Source organism: Electrophorus electricus, chromosome 10, assembly GCF_013358815.1.
Source record: "Electrophorus electricus isolate fEleEle1 chromosome 10, fEleEle1.pri, whole genome shotgun sequence".
NCBI lineage: Eukaryota > Metazoa > Chordata > Actinopteri > Gymnotiformes > Gymnotidae > Electrophorus > Electrophorus electricus.
In genome coordinates, this window is record NC_049544.1 from 304,362 (window position 1) to 317,509 (window position 13,148).

At 46.2% G+C, this 13,148-nt stretch overlaps 1 protein-coding gene across 2 annotated transcripts; it reads left to right on the plus strand.

Annotated features, from left to right (window-relative positions):
- The first annotated feature begins 3 nt into the window (after positions 1-3).
- Positions 4-7,649, plus strand: mlf2 (myeloid leukemia factor 2). 2 transcript variants are annotated; one of them, XM_035530799.1, is made up of 8 exons: positions 4-737; positions 951-1,059; positions 1,421-1,456; positions 1,655-1,708; positions 3,285-3,413; positions 6,316-6,475; positions 6,643-6,835; positions 6,925-7,649. In XM_035530799.1, exons 1-8 carry the CDS (start codon positions 694-696, stop codon positions 6,926-6,928), a joined length of 729 nt encoding a protein of 242 aa, XP_035386692.1. In that variant the 5' UTR covers positions 4-693; the 3' UTR covers positions 6,929-7,649. The 2 variants fall into 2 exon arrangements, with proteins under 2 accessions (XP_035386692.1, XP_035386693.1); XM_035530800.1 differs by lacking the exon at positions 6,925-7,649 and having other exon boundaries at positions 6,643-6,839.
- The last annotated feature ends 5,499 nt before the right edge of the window (positions 7,650-13,148 follow it).

A 13,148-nucleotide genomic window follows, 5' to 3' on the forward strand; every position in this document is an offset into this window, starting at 1 on the left:
GCTTCACAGAGTCTGTACTCCTCAACCCCTCCTCCTGTGTTTCACTTACTTTGACGTTGTGGCCTTGTTTGTGCCGTGTTCGCATTTAAAAACAACGGTTGTTTCGATTATTCGTCTTTATTCGCTAACGCCGTGTAGATCTGGCGAACACGTATTGGTTTTCCTGGCGTCTTAGCGGGTGGAGGCAGTTTGATGAGCTAACGCTAGCGCGCTAACGCCGTCTCTACTGTTTTGGTTTCCTTTGTCACGGACTGGTTTTCCAGAGCCAGTGTCCTGAGGAGAGCCGTCCAAACCCGACTGGAACGGGGCTGCTGAGCACTGGGGAGGTTATTTATGTTGGGATTATTTATGTTTGGAGTTAGCTGTATCTAGATAATTACTGCGGGAGGTTATTTACGTTTCCGTGCTGACAGGACTGCCGTCCCAGCTAGCACAACTAGGCTAGCTGTTCCTCACGCGCTGAGTGTGTACAGTGACAACCCTCATCAATGTGCGCACGAGCCGAGCCGCTCTGCCACTGCGCTGTCTCCGACTTTCTGGGCGATAGTAGAATATTCGTAATTGGGTAATAATCTAACATTACCGGACCGTGTCGTATAACCCCACTACAGAGCTTCGTGATCGGGTGCCCCGCTTGTTTTGTCTAGTTGCGGTAAATCCTTGGGCAGATTCAAGCTCGCCAAAGCACCCAGAATGTTCCGGTATCTGGACGACGGGGACGACAGTCCATACATGATGTGAGTGTGCCGCGTGCTTGGGCTCTGGAGGTTCTGGAGCACAAGCCGGTATCAGTTTTGTTTTAGGGACGAATGTTTGTTCACAGTGTGTTCAGCATGGCAGTCCAAGGTGATAGTTAACGCATGTTGACCTGTGACACAACATTCCTTCTCACAGTGTGCAGTCGTCCAGCTCTGAGTGTGAATAGCATCTTGGTCATTCTGTTTCCTCAGGGATCCATTTGCAGCTCACAGACGCCAGATGAGGACTTTGTTTGGCCCCTTTGGATTTGAGCCTTTTCTCCTGAACCCCCAGATGCAGCCTCCTCGAACGCACCTGCAGGTAGGTGTGACTGTCTCACCATGCACACTCTCTGCTCAGGGTTATCCAGAACACAGTCTTTAGAACCTGTACACACCCAGACCAGGTGCGTATCACACCTGTAACGTACACGGACCTAGACCAGGTGCGCATCACACCTGTACACACACCCAGACCAGATACATATCACACCTGTAACACACACTCACCCAGACCAGGTGTGTGTCAGAGCTCTAATTTAGCTGAAGGTTTAAACTGTAAGGGGAGGCAGTACATGGCAGTTCTTCATGATCAAGGGAGAAATGACACTCTTTCATTAACAAGTCAACAGATCACTGATCTCTCTCGCTCTCTCTCTCTCTCTGTCTGTCTCTCGTCACAGGCTGGAGCCTTGGCCCCCTTTGGCATGATGGGAATGGTATGTTCATGTCCCAAGCAAGACATTTTTTCTTAATTGTACTTTTTGTTTTGAGTGGAGGGTGTGTTGGTAGATGGGAGTTGTGAGGGGTAATTTGGGAGTATGAGGTGTGGGGTGTTTGTTAGTTGGGGAGTGAGAGCTGTGGGGGTGTTTGCTAGTTGGGGTGTGAGATTGATGACTCTTGGTTGTGTGTTGCAGGGTGCTGGCTTCATGGACATGTTTGACATGATGAACGGGATGATGGGGAATATGGTGAGTGTATCTGTAGCTGGAAACACCCAGGGTCGGGGCGGTGTCCCACACCCAGGGTCGGCTCAGTGTCCTGCACCCAGGCTCAGGGTGGTGTCCTACTTCTGTTCTTCATGATAAATGTTTCTAATCGGGTGAACAGTTCCCATGTCTTTTGTAACACTGCAACAGCACTGAATGCAGTCTGTGTAAAACATGTGTTGTGTGTTGTGTTCTCACCCCATTTCATGTTTTACTTAATTCCCTCGCAGTGTGCGATTGAAAATGTTTGTGCCTGTGAGATCTTTGTGTTGCAATTCGTTACTTTCTTTGCTTTCTTTAAAGCTGCATTGTGTAATATTTGTTTGTTAAAACTGAAAGTCGCATTACTGAGTCTAGAGGAAAAATATCTGCTAATATAGTGTCCTATACCTGTAAAACAGAAATATTCAGTAAAGTGTCAGAGTTGTCAGTTCTGATATGGCAGTTTTTCATAAAACATCAGCTGATTTTACGTATTAACGTCACAAACAGGCTCAACTAAAAGCTCCTCGATGGGCATGGTTACCCGAGTCACGTTAACGTGGGCGTGGTTACCCCAGTCACGTTAACGTGGGCGTGGTTACCCGAGTCACGTCGTTAGTGTGAGGGCAGAGACATTGCTGTGGCTCTATTTCGCAGTTCCATGTGTGAGTTTTCTGGCTCAGGGCTGAAAATGCCACCAAATTCATTGGTTTACTGCTATTGATTATTTACCTTGAGGGTAAAAACACTGGAGTGGTGAACACCACGTCCTCTTGGATACACGACACTCTGCCGTCTATGAACACATGCAAACAGAAGGTTTTAGCCGTGTAGCGGAGACACGCGTGACTGGAAAGTCTGTCAGTGACCCGCTCTCGTGTGGTGTTATCAGACATGTGGCTGTGTAGTGCTGATGACACGGGCTGTTAGGAGGGTAGTCGACATGACCTACACTGCAAGTTCTTTCCCCACCATCACGATATGTGAAAAGGGAAGTGATGTGATAAGTAGAAGCAGTAACGTTACAAAATGAACCAATCACACAGCCCCACACATGGCACCAGGAGCAGAGAGCCTCCACACCTGCTGCATACCCCACTAGAGCTCACTAGAGGAGATTTCAGAAGGACTAGAAATCAGAACCCTGGACCCTCCTGGGCTCAAAACAGCTTTCACACTTGACAAAAAGTACCAAACCCATGGAGCAAGTGGACCTGAGTCCAGAGAAAAGGGCTGTAGTGTGTACGCACTACACACTCGTGTACGCACACACCACCTTCTTTCATGCTAATCTGGGTCTGGGGACTTTTTAATTTTTTTTTGCTCCTGCCTCCAGCAGGCCGAGTTCGTTCGTGTGTGGACTATAAGTTACTGGACTAGTAATCAGAAGGTTGCCAGTTCAGGTCCCACCACTGCCAGGTTGCCACTGTTGGGAGCCCGAGCAAGACCCTTAACCCTCAATTACTTAAGTTGTGTTCAGTCAGAATTGTAAGTCACTTTGGATAAAGGTGTAAGCTAAATGCTATAAATGTGTGTGTGTGTGTGTGTGTGTGTGTGTGTGTGTGTGTGTGTGTAGGAGAGGATGACTGGGTCCCCCAGCTGCCAGACCTTCTCCTCCTCCACCATCATCTCCTACTCCTCCATGGACTCTGGGGCCCCCAAAGTCTTCCAGCAGACTAGTGAAGTGCGCACTGCTCCTGGAGGGGTGAGATGCACGCACACACACACACACACAGAGGGGTGAGACACACACACAGAGCTCCTGGAGGGGTGAGACACACAAACACACGCGCACACACAGAGGGGTGAGACACACACACACAGCTCCTGGAGGGGTGAGACACACACACGCGCACACACACACACACACACACACACAGAGGGGTGAGACACACACGCGCACACACACACACAGAGGGGTGAGACACACACGCGCACACACACACACAGAGGGGTGAGACACACACGCGCACACACACACACAGAGGGGTGAGACACACACGCGCACACACACACACACACACAGAGGGGTGAGACACACACACACACACAGAGGGGTGAGACACACACACACACACACAGAGGGGTGAGACACACACACACACACACAGAGGGGTGAGACACACACACACACACACAGAGGGGTGAGACACACACACACACACACACACAGAGGGGTGAGACACACACAGAGGGGTGAGACACACACACAGAGGGGTGAGACACACACACACACACAGAGGGGTGAGACACACACACACACACAGAGGGGTGAGACACACACACACACACACACACAGAGGGGTGAGACACACACACACACACACAGAGGGGTGAGACACACACACACACACACACACAGAGGGGTGAGACACACACACACACACACACACAGAGGGGTGAGACACACACACACACACACACACAGAGGGGTGAGACACACACACACACACACACACAGAGGGGTGAGACACACACACACACACACAGAGGGGTGAGACACACACACACACACACACAGAGGGGTGAGACACACACACACACACAGAGGGGTGAGACACACACACACACACAGAGGGGTGAGACACACACACACACACACAGAGGGGTGAGACACACACACACACACACACAGAGGGGTGAGACACACACACACACACACACACAGAGGGGTGAGACACACACACACACACACACACACACAGAGGGGTGAGACACACACACACACACACACAGAGGGGTGAGACACACACACACACACACACAGAGGGGTGAGACACACACACACACACACACAGAGGGGTGAGACACACACACACACACACACAGAGGGGTGAGACACACACACACACACAGAGGGGTGAGACACACACACACACACACACAGAGGGGCGAGACACACACACACACACACACACACAGAGGGGCGAGACACACACACACACACACAGAGGGGCGAGACACACACACACACACAGAGGGGTGAGACACACACACACACACAGAGGGGTGAGACACACACACACACACACACACAGAGGGGTGAGACACACACACACACACACACACACAGAGGGGTGAGACACACACACACACACACACACAGAGGGGTGAGACACACACACACACACACACACAGAGGGGTGAGACACACACACACACACACAGAGGGGTGAGACACACACACACACACACACAGAGGGGTGAGACACACACACACACACAGAGGGGTGAGACACACACACACACACAGAGGGGTGAGACACACACACACACACACAGAGGGGTGAGACACACACACACACACACACAGAGGGGTGAGACACACACACACACACACACAGAGGGGTGAGACACACACACACACACACACACAGAGGGGTGAGACACACACACACACACACACACACAGAGGGGTGAGACACACACACACACACACACACACAGAGGGGTGAGACACACACACACACACACACAGAGGGGTGAGACACACACACACACACACACAGAGGGGTGAGACACACACACACACACACACAGAGGGGTGAGACACACACACACACACACACAGAGGGGTGAGACACACACACACACACACACAGAGGGGTGAGACACACACACACACACACACAGAGGGGTGAGACACACACACACACACAGAGGGGCGAGACACACACACACACACACACACACAGAGGGGCGAGACACACACACACACACACAGAGGGGCGAGACACACACACACACACACAGAGGGGCGAGACAGACACACACACACACACAGAGGGGCGAGACAGACACACACACACACACAGAGGGGCGAGACAGACACACACACACACACAGAGGGGCGAGACAGACACACACACACACACAGAGGGGCGAGACAGACACACACACACACACAGAGGGGCGAGACAGACACACACACACACACACAGAGGGGCGAGACAGACACACACACACACACACAGAGGGGCGAGACAGACACACACACACACACACACAGAGGGGCGAGACAGACACACACACACACACACTCACACAGAGGGGCGAGACAGACACACACACACACACACAGAGGGGCGAGACAGACACACACACACACACAGAGGGGCGAGACAGACACACACACACACACAGAGGGGCGAGACACACACACACACACACACAGAGGGGCGAGACAGACACACACACACACACAGAGGGGCGAGACAGACACACACACACACACAGAGGGGCGAGACAGACACACACACACACACAGAGGGGCGAGACAGACACACACACACACACAGAGGGGCGAGACAGACACACAGAGGGGTGAGACACACACACACACACACAGGGGTGAGACACACACACACACACACACAGAGGGGTGAGACACACACACACACACACACACACAGAGGGGTGAGACACGCGCACACAGAGAGGGGTGGGACACGCGCACACACACACACACACACACACACAGAGTTCCTGGAGGGGTGAGACACACACACACATGAACATGCACATTAAACAGTGCATGCAAGTTTATCCTCTCTTCTGGTTGCTTGTCATGTTGCCGTGTGTGTGTGTGTGTGTGTGCGCGCGCTCAGATCAGAGAGACTCGTCAATCTATGCGAGACAGTGAGAGTGGTATGGAGAGGATGTCTATCGGTCACCATATTGGGGACAGAGCCCATGTGATGGAACGTTCCAGAAACCGTCGCACAGGTGATCGAGAGGACAGGCAGGACTTCATCAACCTGGAGGAGAGTGAGTTGATGTTCTCTCTTAATCCTGATCTCGCTTAATCTATTCTCTTAATCTTAATCTCTTTTAATCTCCCTGCGGGGCCTTTTTTCTAAACTATTTGAGACTCGTTTGTAATTGTTATGGGGTTAAGAGTATACAAACTTGATTTCAAACTCCCTCTCTGGAAGGTGAGGCAGCAGCCTTTGATGAGGAGTGGAGGAGGGAGTTGGGCCGCTATGGTCCCCCCGGTGTTCGTGGGCTGGATTATGGCCGGGACCGTAGGGCGGTGCCTCAGCTGGCTTTGACCGCACCCCCAAACCCGTCATCCCCAGTGCCCCGTCACGAGTCTCCACGACACCCACCGCGCCCCCGTTATGACTGGTGAGGACAGATTTCCCACCTGGCTCTTGGTGGTGTTGAGGTTCTGGGTGGTGTTGAGGTGTTGGTTCTGACCTGCTGTGTCTCCACAGGTGAGCCAGATCTTCAGGACCAGTGAGGGACACGAGGATGTGAGGACCAGCGTCCAGGAGTACTGGACTGAACTCCTGTATGCGCTGCCCTGCTGTGTGGGTGTGTGGGTGTGTGGGTGGGTGTGTGTGTGTGTGTGCGTGCGTGCGTGCGAGCGTGCGTGTGGGTGTGAGCCAGCATGCAGGACAGGCTCTACAGGACTGAAATGTTCATATGCTAGCCTCACACCGGGGCTCAGTATACCCCCCCCCCCCCCCACACACACACACATACACCCGCCTTCACTCTATGACCTGTAAGCATATATGCATCAGTGGACATTCCACACACACAGACATACACACAAGCAGGCATACATGCACATTCTTATACATGCATTACACACATGCACACCCACATGTGTGCATACACAAGCATGTCTACATACATACCAAAACATACACATACACCCCTCCAAATGTATTCATACACACACACACACACACAATTTTTAGTAGGTCATTCCCATGCTTCCAACGTTAAATATATAAATGTGTAATACTACACTACAGAGTCCAACACACACACGCACACTCACATGACATTATATATATATATATACACACACACACACACACACACACACTTACATGCACATATTGTGTTGTTGATACTATGGTAAAATGTGGGTTGAATTGTATACTGTTCACTAGTTAACCTTATTAACAAATAAACTCAAGTCTTGTTAGGTAATTGTCTTGTTATTGATGCCCAACAAGATGTTCTCCACCGACACAGACCCACAGAGTCTGACCAATCAGTGCTCTAGGTGCCTGTCTCCTGCACAAGTCTGCACCTTGGTTGTGTTCCTGGTGTTGTGTTGCAGGGACACAGAGCAAAATAGTTCAGATGGAGAGACTTTTCTTAGACTAAAACGCCTGCTATTTTCAGACTCTTACATAGTGCTCTCTCTCTCTCTCTCTCTCTCTCTCTCTCTCTCTCTCTCTCTCTCTCTCTCTCTCTCTCTCTCTCTCTCTCTCTCTCATATATCATCCCCCCCCCCATCCCAGGTGTTTTGTTTGTGTGTTTGCTCTGGTTAATTGGTTGTTTACATTCCATAGAAGCCAGTAGTGTAGAAACAGTGTATGCCAATTGCTCTGCCAAATCATGCATATTAATTTATGTAAAAACTGCTTGTTTACCAATTATTGGAACATATGCAAATCAATGTCCTGAATCTTTCCAAGTGATGAGAAGATACAGAGTGGCAGAATTGTAGGTATTTTGGTGTTGACATTTCATGATTAAAAAAGGAACAATCGTTTGTAATAAAAACTATAATAAAGGATTTGTTTTGTAGCTGTTTGCAGATCATGTGATCAGCAGGTGTTAAAACAGAGCTGCATGGTTTTGTTCATGCTTGTTATAGTTATCTAATTAATAAAACCATATAAATAAAGCTGGTGCCCTAATCCAAACTGAGCTGGACAGCTATGGCCATGTGGCAGGGAAGAACTTAAAATCCAACACTGCCTGCAGCCTAGTGTTCTCAGGGTTAGGGTTTAGCAGTTAGCGGTTAGTCGTTAGAGTTATCCTAACCCTTGGTCTAAGGAGTCACATGGTCCTACTGTGATCCTGCTGGGCTTCTTCAAAATAAGACCCTAGTAATAATAATAATTTTAAAATGAATGGTTTTTGTTCTTGTTGTTGTTATTAATTATTTGAGGAATGTATATTTTAGTAGCATAGCCGCAACAAGCTTCAAGCCGCACTGGTCATGTTCAGCAGACAGACCACACAGGTCAGGCAGAGCGGTCTGCGCCAGGGTTCGGCCCCCAGGGTTGTAGGAGCTTTCTGCCTGACAGCAGAACATCCTGTTGGTGTGTTTAAAGTAGAGCAGTCAGTCCTCCCGTCGAGCTCTGTACCTGCCGGTCATACAGCCACAGCCCATCAAACACCTCCAGCTCCGCCCCTCTCTCTCTAGACTCTCCTTCTCTCTCCTCCTCTCTCTCTCAGAGTTACAGTCTCTGATGTCTGTAATGCTGGATAGTATGTCCAGGAGTGAGGTTCCCCAGGCAGGGGCAGTACATGCTGTCCATCACAATTGGTGACAGTCACCTCACTGAAACACTTCTCAGCTGTGCTTTCCCACTTTACAAATAAAAATATTAGTGAATGTGTAAAGTCCATGTGAGTTACAATGAGGCATATTTCTTTCAATATGGCTCTAACCTAACTAAAGCCAGACAAATAAACTAATCCACAGCTCACATGACCTGGAGTTTATAGTTTGGTCTATATAGTTATGGAAACAGTCACATAGGTTTTACACATTTCAAGCTTTTTTTGATGTAAACCACCTTTAAACTGACTCTTCTACACAATTACTAATACAACCATAATGATCGGAATTTGCTGCCATTGCTGTATTTAAGTAAAAATAATAAAATGATCATTTAAATGCAAATTACTACAACTGCAAAAATCATTGATCACAAATTATCTGTGATAAACCACTTAACAAAACACAGTCGTAGTTGTGTGTCCACTGCTTGTACATGGTTTCTAGCTTCACAGTTCTGCTTTGTTGGCTTTTCTTCATAAACAGTGAAGTGTGTTTGCAGATCTGTGTTTCGATTCTCTCTGAACAGTGCATTTATGCTCTTTATGGTCGGTATTGAATCAAGTGCCCAATCTGTAATTACCCTTTACAGTAGCTAGCTCCTGTGTGGAGGTTGTATTGTCATGGTACCCTAATGTAACAGTAGAATTTAACATCCCATGGAATTTGATGTGTTGTTCCAGCACATTAAAATGCATCCACTATCATCCCAGGAGCTTTCCGCACTCAGCATGTGAAACACAAATATTTCTCCCAGCTGTGCTTGAGTGTGAGCAAGACACTTTATTCTCTTTATCATCGTTCCTTTTGTACTTTTTTCTTTTTCTTTGTGTCTCTTACTTTATTTGTTTCTTTCTGTCAAGTAGTTTCAGCTCATGGAAAGTTTGTCAAAAAATGCCTGACAAAAACAGTATAATTAACTATATTTTAACATTTCCATTTTCCCTCTCCTGTCTCCTTACAAGGCAGCTGAAGGCTCAGAACAAGTTATAACTAAAATCCTTTTCTCAGAAGCACAGTAGCCATGAAACAGACAGTGAATTCAGTCCCAAGGCAACAAGAACTTTTATAGGATGGTGAAAATCTGCAGGGATAAAGGAAAGAGCTGACCCCTGTACAGCTGACCCTGCTGTTTATCTAACCATTTAGTATACACCTCACCTCCATACTGCACAACAGGTGCAATGACAAACATCAAACATTTTGCAAAAATTGTACTTGGGATGTTTATTTAGTAGAATTTTTTTAATGCGTAGAAAGCTATTTTTTCTTTTAGTGCCCTCACTCTCAAATCAAAGTTTCCAGAGGTTGTGATCTTCAGCCCGAGGTCACCATAATGTAATGGACACTCCAGGGCCGTATTTCCTAGAGGGAAAAGGTGCCTGTTTTCCAGAGTCCTGACTTTTTTTCTGGAAGATTACAACTTTGGTTTTGTCTGTCAGGTCCCAGTTTTGACAGAACTGCTCCTGCAGGTCCAGCTGCTGACTGTTCCTGTAACACTACTAACGCGTTTCTATAAATGTTGAACAGGGCTGGTCCTGAACTGCAGCCCTGACTCACCACACACCCCTGACTGAAGGATTCTGTTCTTTTGTGGCCAGGTTTCATTTTGCATTTACAGAATACCTCAACAAAAAAACAAATATTTTACAGTTATTTGGTGCAATGATTTGGTAAAAAGCCACTTTCATTCTTACTTAAGACCAGCTAAGGAATGCCTGGATTGGGGCCTTTCTTACCTTCTCCAACATCTCAGTCTTGATGAGCCACCTGCTTTCTTTGGTTTTAGGTTTTTGAGGGTATCTGCCACTTCTTTGGGGGTAATTCTGTGATTGAGTGTGTTTGTTTTATTTTTGAAGGTTGATTCTAAAAGTTCTAATTTAGTTTGTATGCTTTTGGATGGCTGTAAGATTTTTTGAGGGAACATCTTTGAATACATCTTTAAAGTTTTCCATGTATCCCCAATCTGTAATGGAATTTCTTGCTTTTGATTTGTTTTAAGACAAATTTGATTTGTTTTTCCCAGAGCTGGTTTTGATGAAGAGAGTTATTGATGTCTTTAAAAGTTTTGCTTGCAGTGTTGCTGATTCTTTTTAGTTTTACTGTTTTACTTTTTTGTACTGTTTAACTGTTTCACAATATTTGTATCTTTGGTGGTTCTCTGTGTTTTTGACTGGATATCTATCTCAGTCCTTTTCTTAGAATTTGTCATTTATTATCAAAAATATTTTTCTTTCTGTGGTCTTTTTCCTATTGTTTTTGTGTTAGCAAGGATTGTCGATTTATTATAAATTTCTTCAACTTTTTTTTCCCAGCCAGATTAACCTTTTTTTTTCTTAGGGTAGACTTGTTTTATTAGAAAACTTTTAATAAGGTTAGTGATCTCTGTGAGTCATCTCTTTCCCTCTCTCTTTACTCTGAAAGAACCAGAGTGAACATGAAAGAAATATTACCAGTAAACAGCTGGTATTTCTTGCCATGATGTTCTGGAATGGGTTATTGATCATTTCTTATCTGACTGGTAATTATGATGTCAGGAAAGACTATTGTACCACTCTCTTCTGTACTTGTGCCTTATGATGAGGACTCTTTTTACTAGGGTTAGTATTTCCTGTCTGACTGGTAATTATTATGACAGAGAACACTGACTCAACTCTTGTACAACTCTCTTCTGAACTTATATCATCTGACTACTCATTTTCTCAGAGCTTACTTTTCTTTTTTCTGAGGTTGCCCGAAAAATTGCTGTGTCATGGCCACCCTTCCTCTTATTCATGCCTTACTGTGAATAAAAGCTGACAAAAGCTTTTTAAATTATTTAAATTAAAGCTGCCTCTCTCTACATGTTCACATGCATCACTACAATGACTAACACATTACCTAGACTTCACGTGGGAAGTCTTCATGTTACTGATAAATATAATGAAATATTGAAAACATTAACGTTAGTTGAATATGCCCGTGACTGTTGAACGCTGCATGAACGTGTGGCTCATTAACTTTCCAGGTAATTTAACGCTAATAGCTATTGTCAGTAGTGTTTTAGTATTCTCAAATTGGCCCATTTTCACAAAAAATGTTTGTTTCCACTTCATACAATTTTTAGTAACATAATTTATTTCTACAGTTCTGGTTTCAGTGCAAAATTATGTATTGACATTAACATTACATTTTCCTGCAAGTCAGAGACCTTAGTTAATAAGCAGTGCTGGCATGGCAGGAGGATGATACGAGTCCCATCAACAACAGATGGGAAAACTGATAGCAGTGGTGTCTCAGTGGTTAAGATATTTAACTTGTAATCAGAAGGTTGCTGATTCAAGTACCACCACTGTTGGGCCCCTGAGCAAGACCCTTAACCCTTAATTACTCAAGTTGTACTCAGTCATAACTGTAAGTTGCTTTGGATAAAAGCGTCAGCTAAACGCTGTAAATGTAAATGATGGATCCTAACATTTGGGCAAAGCTAGTGAGTGGAATGTTTTTACTCTTACCTTAGTATAGCAGGGGGGTGTTGCATCTACCACCTTGTTTTAATGTCTTCTGAGATTCTGAATTAGATTGTGGAAATTAAAAATACAGCTGACCTCTCTACAGCTGACCTCTCTACCCCTCTACAACTGACCCCTCTACAGCTGACCTCTCTACCCCTCTACCCCTCCAGAGCTGAACCCTCTACAGCTGTTGTAACTGTACCATGTAACTGACTGAGTGGGTGGTTTTATCCAAACCGAAAAAATAGACAGCACTAGTTGAACTGTGAGGATCAGTACAGCATGTTCCATTCTCTACTGTAAAGAATACGTAGATACTTTAATCGCCTGAAGAATGTGCCCTCAGCATGGCTCAGTCACAGCTATGTTTACAGAATTCTATTTTGATCTGGTAAAAACGTAGCATACATTTACATTTACAGCATTTATCAGATACCAGCTTGTCCAGAGTGACTTACAGTAGTGCTTGATGGTTTCCATGGAAGAATCCTTATACCAGTACACTAGACCTGAGTGTAAAGGATACCAGCAAGCCTGTCAGAGGGAAACCATGCACTGAAGGTACATACAGTATTGATTCTTTGTTAGAGAATGAATGAATGAATGAATGAATGAATGAATAGTGATTATT

Bases quoted from the DNA above. Each gene is read 5' to 3' on its own strand.
- mlf2 (XM_035530799.1), top strand. From the start codon at position 694: ATGTTCCGGTATCTGGACGACGGGGACGACAGTCCATACATGAT. The intron at 1,457-1,654 runs GTATGTTCATGT...TGTGTGTTGCAG, and splicing joins CCTTTGGCATGATGGGAATG to GGTGCTGGCTTCATGGACAT. The intron at 6,476-6,642 runs GTGAGTTGATGT...CCTCTCTGGAAG, and splicing joins CTTCATCAACCTGGAGGAGA to GTGAGGCAGCAGCCTTTGAT.